The sequence below is a fragment of the Phoca vitulina genome, unplaced genomic scaffold (assembly GCF_004348235.1).
Source record: "Phoca vitulina isolate PV1807 unplaced genomic scaffold, GSC_HSeal_1.0 scaffold53, whole genome shotgun sequence".
Taxonomy (NCBI): Eukaryota; Metazoa; Chordata; class Mammalia; order Carnivora; family Phocidae; genus Phoca; species Phoca vitulina.
Genome location: NW_022589756.1, coordinates 2487891 through 2511793, shown reverse-complemented (window position 1 = coordinate 2511793; position 23903 = coordinate 2487891). Strand labels below are relative to the sequence as shown.

Sequence of the window (23903 nt, the reverse complement as noted above, 5' to 3'; positions counted from 1 at the left end):
TTTCATTTATGGAGACAGATAGGATAGAAATGACAACTTCCACCTCATAGATAAAGGCATTGAGGTGCAGTTCACATAGCCAGTCAATAACGGAATTGACACAAATCCATTCTTTTGGCCTAAAGATCTTGTGCTCTTGCAGGTGAGGACAAAGAATCCAGAACCGTGGGCAAGTAGTTTTGTATTCATTCCTGCTCATCTTCATTTGCTTCAAAAAGCACCAAACTTAACACTTTTCTAAGGACTCCCTTATTTAAAAGAGCATATACGGCTGCATTAAAATTTCAATGAAAAATTATTACCATCAGCTAGATCAAGTCAGTTTTCAAGCAAAATTTTAATGTATGAATCAAGGAATGCAAAACAGTTTTGTTAGGCTAAGTAGAGCATCATTAGGAAAATCAGATTGCAAGAATAAATATAACAAACCTTAAAACCAAATGAAAACAATGTTGAGATCTCTAATGTTTAGATTATATCTATCCTTTTATTTTAGGATACACAATTGAACCATCTATATCAAAAAATCAATTTAATCTAATTTTTAAAAAAAAAATCAGTTTTTCCAGGGGCGCCTGGCTGGCTCCGTCTGTAGAGCGACTCTGGATCTCAGGGTCATAAGTTCAAACCCCACATCAGGCATGGAGCCTACTTAAAAAAAAAATCAGTTTTCCCAGAAAAAAAAAAATCTAAATTTAATCTCTTTTCTGCTCACACAATTTTCTTTTTTTTTTTTTTTTTTTTTATTTTTTTTTTTTAAAGATTTTATTTATTTATTTGAGAGAGAGAATGAGAGACAGAGAGCACGAGAGGGAAGAGGGCAGAGGGAGAAGCAGACCCCCTGCTGAGCAGGGAGCCCGATGTGGGACTCGATCCCAGGACTCCAGGATCATGACCTGAGCCGAAGGCAGTCGCTTAACCAACTGAGCCACCCAGGCGCCCTCTGCTCACACAATTTTCGAGAGAAGAGGGAGGAAAAAGCTACATTATTTGGAGAATTACTACAAAATGTTTAAACCATGCCAATTTGGTGGCCTGAGATTTCAACTCAGGGGCCCCGTCTATAGGCTACAACCAGACACTGCCTTCAAAAGAGCTTGTTTTGTTTTGTTTTGTTTTTAATTGTTTATTCATTTGACAGAGAGAGTGCGGGAGAGCAGGAACACAAGCAGGGGGAGTGGGAGAGGGAGAAGCAGGCCCCCTGCGGAGCAGGGAGTCTAATGTGGGGCTCGATCCCAGGGCCCTGGGATCAGGACCCGAGCCGAAGGCAGATGCCACCCAGGCGCCCCAAAGGAGCTTGTTTTATTAACCTCAAGAAGTTATAGGAAACATGCCACTTGAAAGAATTTCCTATTCTGGGAGGATACACTGGATCAAAGAGACTTTTTTTCCCCCTCCTCACTAGCATCTATAATTAAAGACCTAAACCTTTATTTTAAGCAACAACAACAACAAAAGGTCTCTATTGAATTAGCTGTTTACCCCTTAATACCCACAGGGTTAACATCATGTTTGGAAGGAATTTCCATGAACTAGCTTGGGTGTCATTCTTAGACTTTGCTGCATTTATTATTTTTTTTTAAATTTTTAGAAGATTTTATTTATTTGACAGAGAGAGAGAGCACAAGCAGGGAGAGCGGCAGGAGAGGGAGAAGCAGGCTCCCCGCTGAGCAGAGAGCCCGATCCCAGGATCACGACCTGAGCGGAAGGCAGACGCTTACCAACTGAGCCTCCCAGGCGTCCCGATTTTGCTGCATTTAAAAATGTTAGCCAAGCAGCGCACACGTTCTTTCCCCTGGGACCTGTCGCCCTCTGTGTCCAGTCCCTGCCATCTTTTGCCCTGAGGGCAAGTTAAAGACCAAGGTTGGAGCTGGCCTCTGCGTGGGCCCCCAGAGTGGCCACATCATTGTGGCTGACAAGTTGTGTTTTCACTTTCCAGGCCAATGGCACTTTGTAGGGCCCCACTTTGTGGCTGAAACAAGAACGCGATTGCAGTGAAGGATTGTCATCATCATCCCATGAAGGTGTCCTGTGCCAGTGGAGAGTTCCTTTTCCAGTTTACTCCCGTGGGAGTAGCTGTGGCCTCCAGAGGGACTGTGGCTGATGGAGGCACGAGCTGCACCCCGGTATCCGACGGCTCTGGCCCCTTCCTGTCCTGTAGCAACAGTCTGCCGAGCGAGTGTAGGGCCCAGAGGGACTGGCGCTGGCCACGTGGTGGTGGCTTTTGCTGATAACCACGGATTTAAGACCGACAACTGCACAGGGCCCTGCCTGGCTCACAGAGGGACGGATGTAAGGGTGATCAGCCAGGAGGGTCTGGCCAGGAGGTGGGGTCTGACCTGGCAGCACTGAATGTGGGCTGTGGGCATTCCTGCTGCCTTCACTCTCCCCTCTCCCAACACTGGGGTTGCAATTTTTGTATCCGATTCTTGCTTTGGTGACTGAGTGGGCCTGCACTAGGGTCCAAGGACTGGTGCAGAGCTTCACCTAACCCTACCTCTACCCCCAGCCTGGGGCCAGAACTGCCTCTTACTCTCGGGCTTAAGTCCCTCTGGTTGTCTTCCTACCACCCCATACACATGGACAGAGACGGGCAATACCCCACTTCTCATATTAAATGTATACACACACACAAAGCCAAGTGCAGGACGATACATATTTTAAGAGCACATTTCACATTTACCATTACTTCACCAAGAGGTCTTGTCAGGGGTCTCCACTAGGAATTGCCTGATGGGATTTCTACGTGTGTAGTATGTGTAAAAACCCATATGGATTATTGCCTGAGTTTATCTTTCATGTTCCAAAAAACTATAAGCAAACCACAGAGAAATAAAAATAAATAAATAAATAAACCCAGATCCGAGTGGAAGAACTGCTTCTTGGCTTGTGACAGGTGGGGTCAGAACACTCTGGGGTTACTCCTTGACTATAATTGATGCTACCATCGTGAAATCCCCCCTACTGCCAAGGTCAAAGATCGCTGTTCTACAGGGACCATGGTCTCTACTAACTCCCTTCCTTTGTTTAAAATAAACCACGAGCGGCGCCTGGCTGGTTCAGTCAGTAGAGCATGTGACTTTTGATCTTGGGGATGTGAGTTCAAGGTCCATGTTGAGTGTGGAGCTTACCCCCGGCCCCCTCAAAACCACCATGAGTAGGCATCCGGCAAGAAGGGGTTGTGATCTTAGTAAGAAAAATGTCTTTTGGCCATCAGCTCTAAATGTACTTAACCAAAGGCTGATAGAGACCGATGGATCTTTTCCAACCACCAGTATTTTCTTCTTTAAATGGAATGTTAATTCATTTTATGCCAGAAGAATGAAAGGGATTCACTTCTGCTGGGATTTAAACCTATCATTCATTCTTCTGAAGTCTAGGTTTTTCACACTAAATCATGAAGAGTACAAAAGTCTCTAAAACAGATGAGCATTGGGGCACCTGGGTGGCTCAGTTGGTTAAGTGTCCGGCTCTCAGGGTCCTGGGGTTGAACGGGGAGTCTGCTTGTCCTTCTCCCTCTGCCCCTGCCCCTGCTCATACTCTCTCAAATAAATAAGTAAAAAAAAATTTTTAAAGATTTTATTTATTTGTCAGAGAGAGAGAGAGAGCACAAGCAGGGGTAGTGGCAGGCAGAGGGAGAGGGAGAAGCAGGCTCCCCACTGAGTGGGGAGCCCGACGCGGGGCTCGATCCCAGGACCCCGGGATCATGACCTGAGCCAAAGGCAGACGCCCAACCGACTGAGCCACCCAGGCGCCCCACTAAGTAAAATCTTTAAAAAATAATAAAAAAGATGAGCATTGGGACAGGACCCCTGGCTGGCTCAGTCAGTGGAGCATGTGACTCTTGATCTTGGGATTGTGGGTTTGACCCCACGGTGGGTGTAAAGATTACTTAAAAATAAAATCTTAGAAGAAAAAAAGAGATGAACATTTTGTTTTCCCACAAATCAAAACCCCTTTGTCCACATTTGGTGTCTTCATTATTTCTTGAAAGGGGTTTTGTTCAAATCAGATCTCAGCATCGCTGAATGGTAGAGTGTGCTTTCCAAAGCAAGGTGATAGAAGGGCATTCACCTTCCTCCAAAAGGTCCTAAATGGCCTACCTGGTCAAGAGCATTACAAAGAATGGGCTAAGATCTAAGTCTTAACCTCCTGAAGGGCTTGTTTACTTTGCTTAGCTCTGTTCTACATGGGCCACAAATTCAACTCTCAAACCTGTTTCTAAATGAAGGAGAACCAGGGGCGCCTGGCCGGCTCAGTCAGGAGAGCATGTGACTCTTGATCTCGGGGTCAGGATTTTGAGCCCCACGTTGGGCATAGAGATTACTTAAAAAAATAAAATCTTAAAAAAAAAAATTTAAGAAAAAAAAGTAAATAAATAGAGGAGAGCCAGGTAGCAAGGCATAAGCAAAACCAACAGCAAAGGCAGAAAAGCCCACTCGAACGGTTGCCAGTGGAAAAGGACTGTTTTCACAGACCTTTCAGGCATTTCATTTGGTTTTCTTCATTCGTTCCTCCTGTGTGGCAGGTGCTGAAATCCCAGCGAGAAACCAGATACAGCCTCCACCCAGGAGGAACTCAGCGTATAAAGACTGATTACAACGCAAGTCTGGTAACTGACGGCCGCCAGCCCGGGAAGGCTCTCTACAGGCGACACATGCCGAAGAATGGAGTGACAGTCATTCTGAAGAAGCCCGGCAGATGGCAGCCCCACAGCATAGCTGGTTAATGCACTTTAGAAGACCCGTATGAGCTATTTAATATATTCTGCTTGAGTTTGAAATAATGCAAGGACTGAGCGATAAGCATTTGGGAATGACTAGTGTGGTGATAAGATCCCATCAATTCTTTTCCCTTACTGCTCATTTTTGTTGTGGAGGAAAAACAACTGATCCCTGGCCCTGGGACTAAATTGGAATAAGAATAGGTTTAAACTTTTAGGTCCCATGACGGGATTTCCCCCTGTGAGACATACAGGAGATGTGGTTCAAGTTTCATTCAAGTCCTGGATGTACACAAGGGAGCAGAGCGCGGACACGTTCTTCCAGCGCGCAACGTCAGTGAAGCCACAGGCTCCATCGGAGATAAATAATTTTTTCATTTTTTTTTTTTAAAGATTTTATTTATTTATTTGACAGAGAGAGACACAGCGAGAAAAGGAACACAAGCAGGGAGAGTAGGAGAGGGAGAAGCAGGCTTCCCGCTGAGCAGGGAGCCCGACGCAGGGCTCGATCCCAGGACCCTGGGATCATGACCTGAGCCAAAGGCAGACGCTTAACGACTGAGCCACCTAGGCGCCCCTCTTTTCACTTTTTAAAAAAGATTTATTTTGAAGTAATCTCTACCCCCAACGTGGGGCTTAAACTTTTTGACCTCAAAAGTTGCATGCTCCACCAACTGAGTCAGCCAAGTGCCCCTAAATCATTCTCAAGTGAGCAGGTTATGCTATCGGAGGTTCCGTCTAAAATCCCCTGTCCGGATGTGAGCGGGAGCAGCAGCAGGAGAAGCAAGCTTTAGACGTCAGCGCGACGCTATCGCCACCGTGTGTTCCCCAGTCCCCATTACACCCGCATTCCTGGAAAAGATCACACTTGGGATTCCGCAATACAGAATAGAGCTTTATTTATAGAATCTTACAAATAAACATTTACAGTCCACATAAGTTATTTTCTTTTCTAGTTTATCCTCATAACACCTGAGTTATTTAAAAAAATACTGTGATGGAACTTCAGAACTGTAAAAGGAAAGATGAACAACAAAAACTTAACCTCTCTCTTTTGCAAAAATCAGACAGCTTTTTGTTTTTAAGCAGATTTCCAGAACACTACCGTCTCTTTGGAAGAGGACTAACTACAGACAGGTCTTAGGATACCCAACAGAGATGCCTTCTCTTTTAAACCCAGGGTGAAGGAGCAATGAGGGAAAGCCCCACGCTGACACTAGACACAAGAGATACCAGCCGCGTCTGGGGGCAAGGACAGAAGGCAGCCTGCCTGCTCCCAGGTCACTGCTCCTGCACGGGACATATGCTTTCCTCGCTAACATCAGGAGCTGGTCACCTGGGGAAAGACGTGGGAGACGCTAATGCCAGGGGTGAACAAGTTCTCAAAACTTGCCACTCCTCAGACTTCTCATATGTACAAATGCTTAAAACAGCAAATCCAAGAGCTAAAAGTCAAAAGGGAATTGCCACATGTTCAGCTCCGGAGGCGAATCTGCCACCAGCAGCAGACGCTCCGCTGACTTACTCGCGGGGCCCCACCCCAGCCAGGTTCCAGCCAGGACTGGCCTCCGGGCCAATTCCAGTTTAAAGAGGATTTCCCTTTGAGGCAGCTGTCTATGAAAGGGAAGTTCTTAAGTTAATATAGATGTGCACGAAAAGGGAAAGCACCCTAGTACTTCATACTTTATTTTTTTTAAGTTGATAACAATTATATTTTCAAGCTCTTCTCCTAAAACTAGGACCCACTAACTCTAACTTAGGATTCTACTCCGAGAAGAACGGTATTTGTAAGGAATGACAGGTCTACAGGGAATGCTAAAATTATGAATTTCATATATCCATGTGAATTAGGGAAAGAAAAATCTCGGTAAAGTCTTAAAAGTTTGAGTGTTATTTGCTACTAGCTCCCGAAAGCCATGTCAGACACCGAGAAAAATAAAACAGAAAAGACAGAGAACCGTTTTAAAACAGTCACAACAATAATAAAAATAATGATAATATAAAAAGTTAGATTCCAACATTCAAGGAATTGGTTCTTTGGTAAAATTGGACCATAATCCTATCAGGAGTCAGTCCTGATATGTACTCTAGAATCTTGAGAACTCAAGTTTTCCTTCTTCTTCAGCCCATTCTTAAATCTATCCAAGTCAACAGGAAAGAGAAGGAGAAAAATGTATAAAGCATCGCCAGCAGTTTTCCCGCTCATACTCTTTTCAAGACTATTCCTGGTTTGAGGGCCATTTCCCAAGAAGAAAAAAAAAACAAGAACAAAATAGACACGGCTTTTAACTACTGTACAGTGGAAAGACTTCCTGTGTAAGAACAGAAAAACTCACAGGTGTTGGCCATGACCAGCCCTCGTCAGTCATGCACACAAATCAGTTAGTGAACACAGCCCCTGGGCTGCGAGTGTGGGCACCACTAAGAAAGGCTTCTGGAGAGACTGGCTCCCCAAAGTGGCTAAAGAATCTCACATTATCAATATGATAATAATAAATCAATTCACCTAGTGAACCTGGAGATGAGCTCCCCTTGAAGCCAGAGTTCTGAGGAGAGGGCTCCACAGTGCCTGGGGCTGGCCTACGGTCTCACAGACAAGTCTATCAATCCATCTTCTGAAGAGGGTTAGAGCGATTAATGTTCAATGCAGTATAGGATTCGCCCTTTCTCACTTGGGGTGAGGGAGGAAGGGGGACCTAAAATCCACTCACAGTGCCTCATCCGGAAGCCCCTGTTCAGCATTTGCAGGGCCCCGTCTTCCATTACTTGTACTTTTATTTATGCAATCAACAAATCCTCAGCTGGGCCTGCACCGAGTCCATTTCCGATCACCTTTGTCTAAGAAGCGCATGAGCTGCAGCCAATTCCGCAAGGAAACGTGCCATTTTGCAGCAGAAGTACTGACCAGGGGAGGGAAATTTGTGCAGTCTCCCCTCTGATACAAGACTGTAAATGTGCTTCTAGGGAGCCAGATAAAATGTCTCTCAGAAGATGGGAGAGGGGAGGAAGGGGAGGTGGAAATCAGAGCAAACCAACTGATTTCTTGCAGGTCTCCATTCTCCGCCTTCCATTCTGTCAGTGTTAATGTGAAAGAAGGGGAGGAGGTCCAGGCAACTGACCCCTGTACAGCATTCCACCAGCGGGGGGCGCTGGCTCAGTCCTGCGGCCACAACACTATCGTCCAGCTATGGGGGGGGGGCGGGGACAGGGACACAGCCATCACTTCTATCCCCCACCCCCCCAGGATGATCCTCGCCTCCTCTCTTGCCCTACACGTGTTCCAACTTTCAGTTCTCTCTGAAAAAACAGGCAACTGGACAGACTGAAAAAATAGGAGGGATTCTTGTTTCCTGTACCTTTTCTCTGGAAAAACAGGTGAATTTATTTCAAAATGGGTCATCTTGAGGTCCAGGACACACAGTTAGATTCAGGGGCCCTGCAACCAGAGACTCACCTCCTGCTACTGCTGACCAAGTCACGAGCACTGGCAGTGTTTCTGCGTCGTAGGGCAAGGACGCAAAATCTCTCGCTGCTGGTTTGAGGACAAAGAGGCCAGGGTAGCCAGAGAAAAGAGTGAGGCTTGCCTGCTAAGGGAGCTGCATTCCGGTTCCAGGGTCACTCTGAGAAAGAAGGGGGAGGGAGGGAGAGGCACTACCTAGAGCCTGGCTGCCAGGGCGGCTTATTCCTAGGACAGAGCATGTGTAAAAACAGCTGACATGTGAATGCAGGAGTACAGTCCGTGTCACAGTCTGGGGCGTCGTGGGCGCCGCGGCCGAGGGCCAGGGACCGGGCGGCTGAGGGCCAGCTTCCAATCCCGCCGGCTCCTGGCAGGGCCCTACCCGATCTGGATCTGTCCCGAATACATAGTGAGGACCAGCATGATGGCGAAGCCAGTCAAGAGGCCCAGGTTCTGGATGACAAAGGGGACCAAGACGCTGCCGTTCCTTTCATCCTCTTGGCAGACCTCGTTCATCTCAGGGAACTGAGAAGAGGAGAAAAACAAGAGAGCTGCAGTTCCTTTCTCAACCTGGGCAGCCCAGGACAATTCCGTGAGAGAGACGGAGCACACTGAATCATCATTATAATATCTACTCCTAAGTGTATTTGTATTAGAACATGAACACAATAATTACCATATAACACAGGATTACAACGTAATGGTATAGAGACATATGGATATTAGATAGAATGCATTCACAAAGCCAAATCAGCAGCAATAGCCTTACCAGCTGTGGTCCAAGCTGGCTATGGCGACTTTTCAACTACTGAGGTAAAACCAAGTATTTATCCGCGCATGGAGCCCTGGATAGATGTAGATGCTGGCTAAAAATAACTGCTCTGATAAAAATCAACTGTTTTTTGTGCACTTGAAAAACACCTCAGAAGATGTTTTTGTTACCAAAACACCGCTGCCCCTCTTTGGGAAATTGAGCAACTGTTTAAGGAACCAGAGCCTGGAGCTATGACATCGCTGTGACTCAAGGCCCCCAGCGGCGGGCCAGCAAGGCGGGTAACCGTGAGCAGAGCTTCGAATTCGAGCAATGCAAGCAGAAGACTATCCTCACCACCATGGGAGGGCTCCCCACAAGAGGAGAGGATCTAAAATGTTTTCCAGGGGTGAGGAGGGGCCGTGGTGGTCACCACTCTCATCACTCCATCGAAAGTATCGTTTTCAAAGGATACGGGAAATCATTCGTGCAAACACGCCAGAGAACATGTCATGCCAACAAACAAGAAAAGAAATCACCCGTGTTCTACAGAAGATGTAACCAACCGGGTATTCCATTCGCCAACGCGAAGCCACTCAGGAGGTTACACCAAATGCTGGCGGGGAGGCTACCATGTGCTGCCCGACGCTGCCCAGAACAGCAACACGCGTTAGAGCTCAAACCACAAGGTATCCTTTCTGAGCCAGCCATTCTGGTTCTAGATAAGGTATATCCTCTCACCAAAAAATACTGGCATTGAAAAGGATGCTTCTAAAGGATATGCAACGTGAAAAATGTCTAGGGTATATTAAGTATAAGAGGAAATCCGAACATAAAATTGTATATTCAGTGTTCATTTCCTTTCCCTCCTCCCTTCTCTTCATTTACCTATATGCATCCATTCTGTAATACTTAAGTATTTTTAAGGGAGGACTGTGGAGTTGAGGTTAATCCTTTTCTTTAATAACACATGCTGGTAAGTTTTTTGTCCTTTAAAATCCAATGTCCTCTTAAAAAGCACTGAACCTGGGGCACCTGGGTGGCTCAGATGGTTAAATGTCTGCCTTCGGCTCAGGTCATGATCCTGGGGTCCTGGGATCGAGTCCTGCATCAGGCCCCTTCTCCCTCTCCCTCTGCCCCTCCCCCTACTCATGCTCTCTCTCTTGCTCGGTCTCAAATGAACAAAGAGGAATCTTTAAAAAAAAGCACTGAACTGCACACCTTAAATAGGTGAACTGTGTGGTATGTGAGTGATTCCTCAACAAAGCTGTTATTAAAAACAAACTAACTCATGTCCTCTCAGGTGCCTCCCGTCCAATGAATAACCCAGTCCCATTTTGCCTACATGGCATGAACTATGGAAGACTTACCATATCAGCCAGAGCAATATACAAGAACATTCCTCCAGCCAGTGCAAAGATCCAGTTGGCAGAGAAGTGGCTGCCAGCCAGGATGCCAAAGGCCAGACCCACGTAACAGCAGCAGGCAGAAAGGAAGTTGAAGAAGAGAGCCTGCTGGATACTCATCCCGGCATTGAGCAGGATGACAAAGTCTCCTAAGGCAGGACAACAAGAGGGAAGGGCGTGGAAGAGTTAACGCTAGGTCACGGACAGAGAACATGATGAGGACAAACTGCTTCCACTATGCATAACGTCTGGGGGAACAATCAAGACAGACTTCCTCTTCACATCTCGGAGCTGTCTCCATTTACAAAACTAGCCATGTATTTCCAGCCCAGAGGCTGAAAATAACGCACAAGATTTTCAACATAGATAAGCCACTAGCAATAGCCTCATTGCTCTTTTGATGGATGATGAAATAGAAGGAGCTTCTTTCCTCACAACTACACTGAATGGTATTTTCAGGAAACAGAAGTGAGATTGAGAGAAGTTAAATAATTTGTCCAAAGTCACAAGCCAGTAAATTGGCAAAGCCAGGACTTGACCTTGAGTGTCTGAGCCTCTGAAGTCTGGGCCTTTCACACTCTTGCTCTGATAAAACTAAGGGCCTTCTAACTCCTGGCTCATCTACTTCTTCCACCCACATGACCTCTAACAGACATCTCAACCTTTGCAAGATTAATAGGATGTAAGACATAACCTAAAAAAGAGCGAGAGATAACCTATACTGAACACTTAGAATACTCTATGGCACATAGCAAGTCCTTTTCACTGTTTTTGCTCCTTTAATCCTCATGAAAAATCTATGAAGCCATTATTATTAACCCCATTTTAGAGGTGAGGAAACAGCCACAGGATATGGGGCGACAGGGAAACAAACACCCCTATAAAAATCTCCATCATTTTTGGGGTGCCTGGGTGGCTCAGTTGGTTAAGCGTCCAACTCTTGATTTCAGCTCAGGTCATGATCTCGGCATCCTGGGATAGAGCCCCCTGTTGGGCTCTGCGCTCAGCAGGGAGTCTGCTTAAGATTCTCTCTCTCCCTCGCCCTCTGCCCTCTGCCCCCCAAATCCCTGGCTTGCACTCTCTATCTCTTTCTAAAATAAATAAAACCTTAAAAATCTCCATCATTTTCAATGATCCATTTCAATTATTAATTCAACCGTTAAGAATCAGTGGTTAGATTTCACAGAGCACACAGAATGTGTTAATTATACTAAGCATTCTGAAGTCTGGCGGGGGAGGGTCGGACACAGGAGGGGCGCTGTGCCAGCAACCACGGCCACGCGGGCGGGCTGGGCCGGCGCAGAGCCCGCACACTCACCTAGCTCGTGGGGGAACTCCTCACAGAGGATGGCCACTGAGGTACTGATGCCTTGGAAAACAGACACGGTGAAGGAGGCACCGATAGCCAGGCCATCAATGAAATTGTGGAGGCCGTCGCTCAGGGTGATCATCCAGGCCAGAGTGCCAATATCAGAGTAGCGGACGCCTTTCAACCAGTAACAGGCACTCTGGGAGGCCTGCAGGTCCTACAAGAGAGCCCATCCCCATGGCCCCCCGGTCAAAGGATGGACCTTCAAGGTAAGCCTGAGCCATCGAGGCCATTACTAAAGGCTCCCACCCAAGAGCAGAGGGCCCACTCACCTGGACGGAGAGGGAGCCCACGATGACCTTCTCGTCCATCACGGGGGCCTTCCCATCCAGCTCACTGCTGCAGTGCTGAGGAATCATGTGGTCCAGATCCCCATTCTGCAGCTTCTCGGTCACCCCCTCCTCCTGGTCCTTCTTGGAAGGAAGTGTCTCAGAGGCATAATGGCTATGTCCATGATGATGCTGGAGGGACCACCGGGAGGGATCAGCACGACACTGACCCAAACCACAAAACCTCCTAAGCACTCACTCGGGGTAGGTGCTCCCAGCCCTGGGAAGACCTCTTCATTCCCACCATCAGAGAAAACACAAGCAGGCAATACACACAGAAACCTAGGGTAAGTTGTTATAGAAATTGAACCAAGGTGAATGGAAGGGTTTGGTGTGGGACAGAAATCAAAGCCGTGACCTCAGGGCCAACACTCGTTCCAGCGAGGCGGCCCTCCCGGCTAGGAAGGTTTAGAGCTCCTCCTTGGCAAGAGCTACCCTGATTGCATTCGGCAACTACTTAGAGGCTAACTGCATGCCAGGCACCAAGATACCTTTTGGAGCTATACCGCCATAAGCATCCAGGTTCTCTGTGGTGGTACTTCCCACCCAGTGACTGTATGTAGCAAGCCCCTCTCTCACCGCTTAAAGACACCAAAGGTATATTAAAGAAATGATCTTGAATGAAACAAGGGGAGAAAGGCACACAGGCCAGATCTGGTTTCTGGTCTGTCCTCACCCCTTGCTAACATCCACGGGAGGGGAGAGACTCCTGAAATCTGTCCACAGCGGGGTGGGGGGGTGGGGGATAGCAGGTAAGTTCACTGCCTCGGTGCTCAGATAACCCCACTACCGAGACACACAAACATTTCTAGGATGGATGCTTTCCCTAGAAACACCGCCTTTCCCAACAATTAGGCCTCACCTCATTTTTCTGCTTAAGAAGCATCTTCAAGATCTTCTCTGTGAAAAAGAAAAGATAAAAGCCCCCAAACACCACTGCAGATTTGGAGACATAATAATCTTCTAGAGGGTTGAAGCCAAAAGCCTGTGGACCCAGGAAAACAAAGTGAGTTTAAGGAAAAAAAAAAAAAGACTTCACGGGTCCCCTCTCGTCTCTTAACCACTTCCTTGATTCTAGGAAAGGAAAGAGATGTACTCACTGGGATAGCTCTGCCACCTACCACTTCCTTCCCTTTCCAGCCAAATTGATCCCCTGACTGGCCTTCATGCCACATCACCAGGCCTGTCAGGTTCTCTCTAGCTTATTTTCTGATGCAAAAGATGGATCCTCTTTAGAATTTTACTCTCAGGAAGAACAGCCCTGGATATGGTTTTCTACTTTTAGTAAAGACTGTCTTCATTTTTCCTGGTGCTTTGCTACAAGGGCAGAATCTGCCCGCAAATTCCATACTTAAGAAGACGCTTGTGTTTATTTTCATTGTTATCTAATGTCCCTGGCTGATCTGCCTATAAACACAAAGAGAGATGGTATAATTACACTTTCTAAAATGGGAAATCCATTCCCCAGTTAAATAATAAGAATTGCGGCATCTTCCTGACCACAGACCTCCCAGTGACCGCAAAGCCAAGAAAGCAGACTGTGTTACTGCACGTGTCAATTTGGGGGTGGGGGCTTGTTTTGGGCTATTTCTGGAAAGTTCACTGATCATGGGGGGAAAAAACAAAATCTATTGGGAAAAGGACTGGAGCAGGAATCAGGAGAATTCCACACTCCGTGATGGTCCTGACTTGTGAGGCCTTGGGAAACTGGCTGGTGACCTGCTCCCTCCATCTTCGGACAGGAAACAACCCTCTTGAATAAACCAGCCTTCTCATGAAAAGATCAAAGATGAAAGTGATCCTAAGTACCAGGAACTCTGGGCCGCTTAAAAGGTGAGTGTTTTTCCTTTCTGTTTTAAAGGGGCAAACTGCATCTCTACTTGCTTGTATTGTTTCCTCAGAGACGTAAAGGTCAAGTTCTAGAGCAGAAGTGACACATACAGGCCGACTTTCCAGGAGAGACAAATCATCTTAAGAAGAGTGGAGTGAAAACCGTCAACTAACAGTTCTCCACAAAAAGCCAGGAAGGATGGCAGAGTACAAAAGCACAGCTTTAGGAGTTATGAAACCCGGCCTCCAGGATACGTGCTCTTGTTCTGTATCTGTTCAATGGGCAAAGCATTACTTGTTCTCTAGGCATCAGTTGATCTAAGTAAGAATCAACTAAGAAGACACAGAAGCACATCCTAGAAAACATAAGGTGCTCTGAGAAGAAGCATGTAGCATCATCCTTGTGCTTCCCCTCTGGCTATGTGCCCAGGCCTGTCAGACCACCTATCAGGAGACGTCTCCTGCTTACTGTCATCAGTGGGCCTACTGCAGAGGCGGGGCTTCTCCAAGGCCTCCTGCCAGACTGACAAACACTAAGCTGCTCCTGTTCCACGAAGACTCCCTTGTTGACCTCGGCAATGGGGCAAAGGTGCCGTCTGTGTACACAAAACCAGGCTGTTTTATTTAGACCACCTTTGCCCCAAGACAACCTACTGCAGAGGACAGATCTTTTTATTGAGACCTATGGATTCTGCTGGTTTTTCTGTGTGTGCCCCGAGCTCCCAGTCGGGAGCCATAAAGTGATCTCACTACACTACATCTTATCACCCAGCAGTTAGAGCACGTACTGGGCCCCCCGTGCTTTACAAGCATTAACTCATGGAGCCCTCACAACACCGTCATGAGGTCAGTCCGATCATCTGCCCCATTTTGCAAGAGGAAACACAAGCACAGAGAGGTTCGGTGATTTGCCCAAGGTCACCGAACTTGTCGAAGGTGGAGCTGGGATTCCAACCCAGCTCCCAAACCTATGCTATGCGGCCTCTCCTCACTCGTGACTCCACCTCAGCTTCATTTTCTAAAAGTAAAGGACCTCCTCCTTCCTATTCCTTGTGTTGAAGGGGAGGGTTCTCCTGCTGTGCCCCGCGGTCCCCCCGCCAGAGACTGGCATGCTCCTGTGTGGGAAAGTCCTGGCTTGCCATACCTCGGGGATGAGCTGGAAGAGGGCGTTGGAGTAGAGCGTTCCAATCGCCAGAGCTATGAAGTAGAGCAGCAGCCTCTTGTAAAAAGTCTTCTTCATGAAGGGCACCACGCTGGCCCCCATGAGGGAGCACAGGGAGATGACAGTCACACAGAGGAGACCGTATCCCCACACTGCCGTTGGGGGAGAGCCAGCCCCACCCAGGACAGGGACAAGGGCCAATGCCCCATTTCACAGCAACCACCATTTAGGGGAAACATGGGGTGGAAAGGATGGGGAGGCAATGTGGGAGGTTTGGGTGGATATTAACAAGGAAACAAAAAAGAAAAATCAGAGAGACAAGTAGGGAGGGAGAGAGAAACAGAAAATTTGTTAGTGATTCAAGTCTGATGAAATTTCCTTCAATCAGTTGGATCAGGAGGAATTCAAGGTGGCCTTGGAACCCCCCGGTGGCCCGAGGGACACCTGGAGGCGCACCTGTCAGCTGGTGTGGCTACAGGGCGGGACGCTGCCTCATCACACCACGGAGGTGTGCTTCGGCCTATCCACAGGCTGCCCATGACAGACTTTGGACTCGAGGGCTCTCTCTTTAATAGGAAACAAGATCAAGGGGACAAAGAGAGCTCATTGTGCTGCCGTGTTTGCTTTTCACATCCGGACCACACCGTATAGGCACATACACCACCTGGACGCGGCAGGCTTGGCGCAAGACACAACAAAGTCAGGTGTGCAGGGCAGCGGGATGGAGAACAGGCAAAACCGAGGCCCATAAAATTCCGTTTCTTCACTTCTCAGGGGTTTTTTTGTTTTGTTTTGATTTTGTTTTTCTCCCAAGTTTGTTTCCATTTGCTCTGAGAGCACTCCAGCATAGAGGACAGAGTTCCAAGATCACCTTGTCACAAAAAATATTTCCTCTGTTATTTCCCAGTGTCCCACACTCCAGGTAGGATGAAATGGAGCTAGGACCAGGCACGCCCCTGTGAGCCACAGGGGCGGAGCATGTACAATTATTATATTTCCATTCAACAGGCAATACGGCATTTTATTTCAAATCTTTAAAGAATTAATAAATTCAGTTTCTGGAGCTGAAAAAAAAAGACCAAGATGAGGCCTCCCATGAGAAGTGCTTGTTAGAGTAATGTGGGATTTTTAGATAACATTGAGATGGTTGCTCTTAAACCAAATTTCTTCCCTCATTTAGAAGGAAAAGGCAAGGCCTGGGCATCCCATTGACATCACTTCTGGCTAAGTCTTTTGATTGGGAAAGGCTGGGGAGTCACTGACACGGACTCTTTTTATGAAAGGCAGCACCCCTGTTCCCAAAGGAGGTCCACACAGTCACCCCTACTGCATGGGCACAGCCCTGCCTGCGCTGACAAAGTGGGCAGACCGTCAACTTGGGTCTTATTTTTTTAGCTCCTCAGTGGTCACAATTAAAAAGCAAAATTAACAAATATTTCAAAACAGTCAAGTAAGGGCGCCAGGAGGTCAGTCCTATCCCAGGAAAAAGTCAAGATGCAAGGTATGAAGGACTGAGTGCCTTTTCCTTTGTCTTGGAATTTTAATCTCATTTGTTTTTGTTAAATAGTTTTTCTTCTGTTTGGCTCTCTATGGTATGAATTATGACCTACTTGGGAAAAAAAAAAGATCACTTGCTTTTGAGCCCAATTCTATCGATCAGTTGTTAGCCTCTTTTCCTTCCACCTCCTTCCAGATGGGTGGTCTCGTGGTGGCCACACCTGAGTACCGCCAGGGCCTCTGCTTAGAACAGAGCGGGTATGGAGTCCCAGGGCTTGGACAGCGACCACCAGCTGCACCGCTCCCTCTGAGCCCTGCAAACCGGGCTTTGGAGAGGCAGGGGCTGGGGAAGGGAGGCTGACAGATCTCTGACTGGGAGGGCAAATGGGGAGAGCCTTGCATCTGACATCACCTGAAGAGGCCACAGGCCAGCCTGGGCACCCCAGAGCGAGAGAAGGCCCTCGAGATCCAGAGTCAGAAGTCATATTTGTGTCCCTTGATATGAGGGAGAAGTGAATTTTTCAGGTGGCAACTGTCAGGTGCCTCGGAACACGGGGTGGGGGCGGCGCAGCGGCTGGCCCCCAGGGAAAGAGGACGCACGAGTTCTGTTCTACTGCACCTCTGGGATGAGCTGGAAGAGCGCGTTAGAGAGCAGCGTTCCAATGGACAGGGCGATGAAGTATGTGAGCACACGGCTGAAAAAGGCTTTCTCCGTGCACGGCAGGACGAGGACTCCCAGGAGAGAGGCCAGGTTAATCAGGGAAACACTGAGGAAGCCAAAGCCCCACACTGTGGAGGAACAAGAACAGACGAGGGCCTCCATTACTGAGGGTGGGGGTGTTCTTGCTGCCTGGGGCGGCCGGTTTGGAATTCAGCTACGATCGGGGCAGACAGAGAACAGCAACCCGTCAGTACAGACCGGAGTCCGTCTCCGGCTGGGTGCTGTGGGGAAGCCTACAAACACAGCAAAGCTGCTCTCAGAAGAAGCTTACCTTTTCAATGGAGAGGCAGGTGAAAACGACAGGCAAGTTGAAAAACCAGGAGTGAAATGATGAGGGCAGCAAACAATGAGCATAAGGCAGGCTGCACATGCTAGGCACCGAGGGGCTGGCAGGCCCGCGGCGGTCACGGACACTCACAGCCGCTGGGGTCCGCCCTGGCCGGCGCACAGGGCCTGCGCAGGGCGGGGGAAGGGGGCCGAGGGCAGCCACACTGCAACACCGAGGCATTAGTCCCTTGTAGTTTAATGAGAACAAAAATGAAAAAGTGGCCAAAAAAAAAAAAAGCATCCACAGGCTGGTCCAAAAGCCCACACTGAGTTCACCAGCCACGCCACCCAATCCGACAATATGCCGGAGCAGCTGTGTGAGTGTGGAAGACAGCAGTGTCACCATCCCTCTAACCCACTCCCCCGGTGTTGATGAGCTGCTCGCTGGATAGATCTTCCGTGAGCAGCACTGGCCCCAGCCTCCGTGTCCCCGCTCACCTTCGATGGCGCTTGGCTTCCCCTCTTCTGTCTGCTCATCCTCCTCGTTCTCCTGGTTCTCAGAGGAGCAGGCTCGGGAATCCAGCTGCTGGAGGATGGTAGGGCAGAACTCCTGGAACTCAATCCTTCCAATCCGTGACTGGTTGCTCAAATTGTGGGCAGCAAAGAGGTCTCCAGAACTGAAGCACTGAGACAAAGGGAAAGAGGCAGGAAGCCTCTCAGAACCCAAAATCACATGTCACCTCTTGCCGCAACCGACTAGCCTTCCACGAGGAGAAAACAAAAATGGAACCTGTCCAAATCCTGGGGGGGGGTCTATAGACTCATCTCCAGGGATGAGAGCAAGGTGGTCCCTCAACTTGAAAAACTGATGAATAATCTCAGAGATCGGTCACCCAGCGCAAGTCACACACCTTACACACACCCATTAGTACCTGGCTGCCCACAAGGTCTGGGAACAACTGAATCCCAGTCTTTGTGACCAGGGTGTGCTTTTTGGAAAACATGATTCTATCTGCATACCTGAAAATACAGCTTCATCCAGATACCAAATCTACCCGCACATCACAACAGCCTGAAGAGTTATTATATTAAAATGCATATTCCAGATACTTCTCCAGAGCTATTGAGCTCTGGCACCTAAAGAGGAACATCAGTCCCCATGACCATATATGTAGTGTTGACCCCAGCCTGAAGAATGTGTTGACAGAGATTAGGGGAGGAAGGAAGGAAAATCTAAAGATTCAGTCTACCTACCATGAAGCACGTAAGGGCTGGTAGAGGACATGAATGCTCACTCCCCTTGGGAGGCGTTAGGTAAGTAGTTCTCACATACTGTTCTTATGAAACACTGCAGTTCTACTTCTAATTATACTTTATACACTTAGAATCAGTCTTTATCTGGGTTGGTTTAACATGGGTCAGTCTCTAACAGCCCTCCGGGTGTGCTGACAAGTGAGAGCTCCTGGGCCTACAAAGCAGACACAGCTGGACTCCGGTGACCCCAAGATACTGCTGCTGCGCCAGGAGGCCCCCTGGGGTCAGTCTGCATGGGCCTGTGAGGGCAGCCTGCTGCCCAGCTCCGACATCACTGCACACCTGCGCTTCTGCGTCCAGGCTGCCTGGTCCCTTGGCCGTGTGACCTCTCCAAAAAGTTTTCCTTCAAGATGAAGGCCCTGGACACCTAGCCCCCAAACCTTCGTTGATTACTCTAGCATACACCCCACCCCCTCTCTTGCCTCTGAATCCTATGAAGACTGTCCAACCCATAGCATTTAACACTTCATTTTTTAAAAAAGATTTACTTATTCATTTTAGAGAGAGAAAACGAGAAAGTGAGTGAGCAGGGGGGAGGGGAAGAGGGGAAGAATCTCGAGTAGACTCCCCGCCAAAAATGGAGCCCAAAGCCCAAAGCGGGGCTCAATCCCACGACCCCTCCCGTGACCCCAAGATCATGACCTAAGCAGAAATCAAGAGTTGGACACTCAACCAACGGAGCCACCCAGGCCCCCCTAACACTTCATTTTTTTTATCAGATAACTCTGTCCTCCGGTGGGTAAGCTCTCCATCTTGACAGCAAACTCTTCAACATGACTCATTTTTCTCTATTTCTCGCAGCACCTCAGCACAGGGAACAAAGCAGATATATAAAGACATCGCTGGCTGACTTACATTTGGCTGCCACAAATAGCCTCAGACTATGATTAGCCGAGATGACATGGAAGAACAAAGAGAACCAGAAGCCAAAGGACTTGGGTCTTAGTCCTGCACTGTCCAGGAACTCACTGAGGGACCCTTGGCATTCCCTTGTAAATAATGAAGGCTTTCCACCTGCACTTGGAGGGAGTGTGAGGCTCCCCTGCGACTGCAGGCAAAGGGCCTTGTAACCTGTAAACCCTATGAGACACGCCGGCTGTCCCGGGAGCTCTGGCTTGCCCACGGGTGATCCCAGTGCAGCCGTGAGGAAGCATGCGGAGGGCTGAGAACTCCCACTGACCGCTCCCTCCAGTCAGGGCTTCAGAACAGCTACGTGGGAGGACAGGAGGTGCTGCTGGGGACCCAGACAATGGGGGAAGAAGAGTTGGCCCCTCTGTTCTACCATCATGGCTCGCCTGCCTCAAGCTGCGTGGGCTTCCCGTGTCTGACTAGACCGTGACCCCCCCAGGGGGCAGACAGTGCTCAGCACAGCTGAGAGCCTTACCGTCGAGAGGTTCCTCTGTCCGTGCACGGGCTGGGTGACATTGTCCCTGCCCACGCCCACATCCAGGTGGTTGAGCAGGGCCTTGAGCTGTTGCAGGGTGAGGCTGTCACCCTCCCCATAGCGATGCAGGAGGTCCTGCAGGAAAAAGGCCGCACTGATGCCTGGCGTCCCTGTGGACACAGCGTGAGCTTCAGGAATAGCACTCCATAAGCTGACCCAGGTCAGCAGGAAGCAGTTAGGGAAGGCTGGGTGGAGCAGCTCCATGATGACAAATAAGCCTGCAAGAAGGAAAGGCAGGTGAGTGAGAGGCTCCAGACACCCACCCTCTCCTCCTGCTTCCCCATCAGACACATGGGACCCAGCAGCCTCGCTCCGGACAGCCTCCTCTCCCCTCTGACTCTTCACCCTTCTCTAACGTCTCTCTGCCAAGCTTTTGAGAAAAACCCTTCTTTTCAAAGCATGGAATAAAAAAATAATGAAAGGACAAATTAAACAGATTTGACTAAATTTAAAGACTAAAAAGTAAAACAACTGTGATTATGGTTAAAAAGTCTCTATCTTTTAGAGACACTATTGAAATAACCACAGATTAAACAATATCTCGCCTGAAATTTGCTTCAAAATAACAAAGAGGGAGCATAGATGAGACAAGACCAGGCATGAGTTTATAACTCATGAAACTGCTTGATGGGTGAATGGGAATTCACTACACTATTCTATTTTTTTTTAAGTAAACTCTACACCCAACGTGGGGCTCGAACTTACAACCCTGAGATCAAAAGTCGCATGCTCTGCCGACTGAGCCAGCCAGGCGCCCCTATACTACCACACTTTTGTAACGTTGGAAATGCTCCAAAATAAAAAGTTGCCTTAAAAACAAACAAACAAAACAACAGGGGCGCCTGGGTGGCTCGGTCGGTTAATTCGGCTCAGGTCAGGTCATGATCCCGAGATCCTGCTGGAGCCCTGCATTGAGCTCCCTGCTCAGCAGGGTATCTGCTTCTCCCTCTGCCCCTCCCCCCATTCATGCTTGTGCTCGCTCGCACACTCTCTGAAATAAATAAATAAAATCTTTAAAAAACAAACAACACATACACAAAAACAAAACAAAAAAACTACAACTAAAAGAGGGGAAAAAATAGACTGGGAACAAGTACATCATCAAACATGACAAAGGTTTATTTCTATATACCTAAATAAGAGAACAAAAATGAAAAAGTACTCGGACTCTCTGGTTTGTTAAGAATACACTTAAGGGGGTCAGGCGGATTGGCAAAATGGGTCAAGGGGATTGAGAGGTGCAGACCCCCAGCTATAAAATAAGTAAGACACAGGGATGAAAAGTACAGCACGGGAAACACCGTCAACACCACTGCAATAAGCTGGTATGGTGACAGGTGGTGAATAGGCTTATCGTGGTGCGCGCGTAACATATATAAATGTCGAATCACTATGTTCTACACCTGAAACTACTATATTGTATGTCAACTACAATAAAAAAAAAGAATACAAACTTAAAAGATGGATGGTGCTATATTTCTGCTTATTAAATAAAACAGCAAAACACATTTAAAAAAAATACGAAACTGAATGTTAGTGAGGTCTAACAACAGAGTAAGAGACTGCTTGGTGGCTAGATAAATCACCAGACTCTTGAAAGTTATGATAATAAAAGCGTTTCAATCCTATGAATTGTTACATCTACTTTTAGAATGTGTACTAATCAAAGCAACCCCAAAATAAAAAAGGCTATAGGAAGAAAGTTATGGTCAGGCGAATTATATCAATTTCATTGAATAGTATGCAGCTATAAAAATGGAGTTTAATGTTAAGCAAAGAAGCAGAATGATTATGTAACAAAGTTAGGAAGTGAGAAGGAACAGGGAAAAATAGGTCTCAGAGTTAGCAGGGCTGATGATGACTTTCTTTCGTTAATCATTTCCCTCAGTATAGTTATAATTTAATTAGGGAAATAAACACTAGGCCGGGGGCTGGGGGGGGGGATGAGCCTATTTAATCTAGACCCAGGAACCCAATCACTGCAGGCGTTTCCAGGCCTCCCAGGCTCCCAGGGCTCTGGCACGCCCCACAGTGGGTCATTCCACCTCTGGGCCTTTGCTTATGACAGAGGAGTTAGAGCAGAGAGCTTAAGAGCAGGCTTGTTTGCATTCTGGTTCTGCCACTTACAAGTGGTGCAGTCTTGGGCAAGATATTTAACCAGAGTTAACATTCTAGAGTCACTCATAGTAGTGATACAGGGGCACCCAGTTGACTCAGTCGGTGGAGCCTATGACTCTGGATCTTGGGGTTGTGAGCTAGAGCCCCACGTTGGGTGGAGATTACTTAAAAAAATAAAATCCTAAAAAAAAAAAAAAAAAAAATTGTGATGCAGCTTACCCTGGCCTTCAGTGTCAGAAAGACCTGGCTTGAATTTCTGAACCACTGCTGGCCAGATAGGAGTGACCTTGGGCAAGTTACTTGGGCTCTCTACCTCAGTTTTCTCATCTATAAAATGGGTATACACCTCACTGGATTACTGTGCAAATTTAATGACATGAGCTACGGCAAGTCAGGAAGTGCCTGACCTATAGAAAGCACTCATGAATATGATTATATCAGCAGGGTTCCTCCACTTTGATTCCCTCCCAGCCCAGATATTGAGCTGCTACTGCAACTATCAGGAATACCCCTGTGAAACTTTGCTCCAGGCCTATAGCACACACACGACACAAGTCCCCCACCACAAATATACCAGCAGACATTCCAGGCTTTAGTTTCCACACATGGGGCATGCACAGAATCTGGGGACAGAAAAATCTCAAGTCTTCAGCGGAATGTACTTTGAGTCAAACAGGGTGGATTAGCCATCAGCACAAAGGCGGTTTGTAAAGTGTTCCCTTGAGACTAACAACTCTCAAATCTACACTGAGAACCAGAAGTGAATACAGGGAGCAGGTGGGATCTTAGGCCCAAATGGCTCAAATCTATTGTACAAAGCAAACAGTCCTCTACCCAACCACCCTGTCATCTGTCTGAGGCATGTGTCGTGCTGTCAGAGCGAAGGGCAGGGGGGCTGTGTGGATTTAGCAAAGGAGGGCAGAGGATGAGGACAGCAGCTGGTCAACCCTGAGAGGCTCCTGACAGTCACAGATTCCTTGAAGAGAACTTGGGATGCTTATCCTCACCTAAAAGATCAGGAAATTTTCAGAGATTAGGAAACATGATCCATAGCCAACAAGTCGAGTAGTGAAGCTAGAAATTAAATTTTTTGTGAACTGAAGCCAGGTCTGAATGAAAGGAAAGTCCGCGCACTCTGAACCACTTCCCTACTGTACGGAGGCATAAAATACACACCCTGGCTCCCCAAGGAGGTCTGGAAAACCCTGCAGGTCTCTAGGCGGTCTTTCCAATTTTTTTTAAGACTTTTTTAAAGTAACCTCTACACCCAACACGGGGCTCAACCGTACAACCTGAGATCAAGAGTCTCACGTGCTACCGCCTGAGCCAGCTAAGTGCCTCAGCTCTTCCCAATTTCTATCAGCCGCAACAAGCACCCCAAATCCAGGCATAACATGCGCTGAAGACCTGTGCAGGGCCCTCCACCCCCCCAGGTACACCTTAGAGGCCAGCCTGTGTTACAGGATGCCTTCTTTTTTTTTTTTTTTTTTTTTTTTTTTTAAATTTTTTTTTTTT

General features: G+C 47.7%; 1 protein-coding gene across 1 annotated transcript in view; it reads right to left on the bottom strand.

Annotated features, from left to right (window-relative positions):
• Positions 1-5414: 5414 nt before the first annotated feature.
• Positions 5415-23903, bottom strand: part of SLC39A14 (solute carrier family 39 member 14) — a 47575-nt gene continuing 29086 nt past the window's right edge. The window contains exons 2-9 of the mRNA XM_032389096.1: positions 20211-20488; positions 18011-18197; positions 15010-15179; positions 12898-13020; positions 11979-12167; positions 11656-11863; positions 10302-10486; positions 5415-8705 (exon numbers count right to left, since the gene is read on the bottom strand). Of these exons, the coding sequence (XP_032244987.1) occupies positions 8559-8705; positions 10302-10486; positions 11656-11863; positions 11979-12167; positions 12898-13020; positions 15010-15179; positions 18011-18197; positions 20211-20474 (1473 nt within the window). The 5' untranslated portion in view covers positions 20475-20488 and the 3' untranslated portion in view covers positions 5415-8558. The remainder of the gene's footprint in view (positions 8706-10301; positions 10487-11655; positions 11864-11978; positions 12168-12897; positions 13021-15009; positions 15180-18010; positions 18198-20210; positions 20489-23903) is intronic.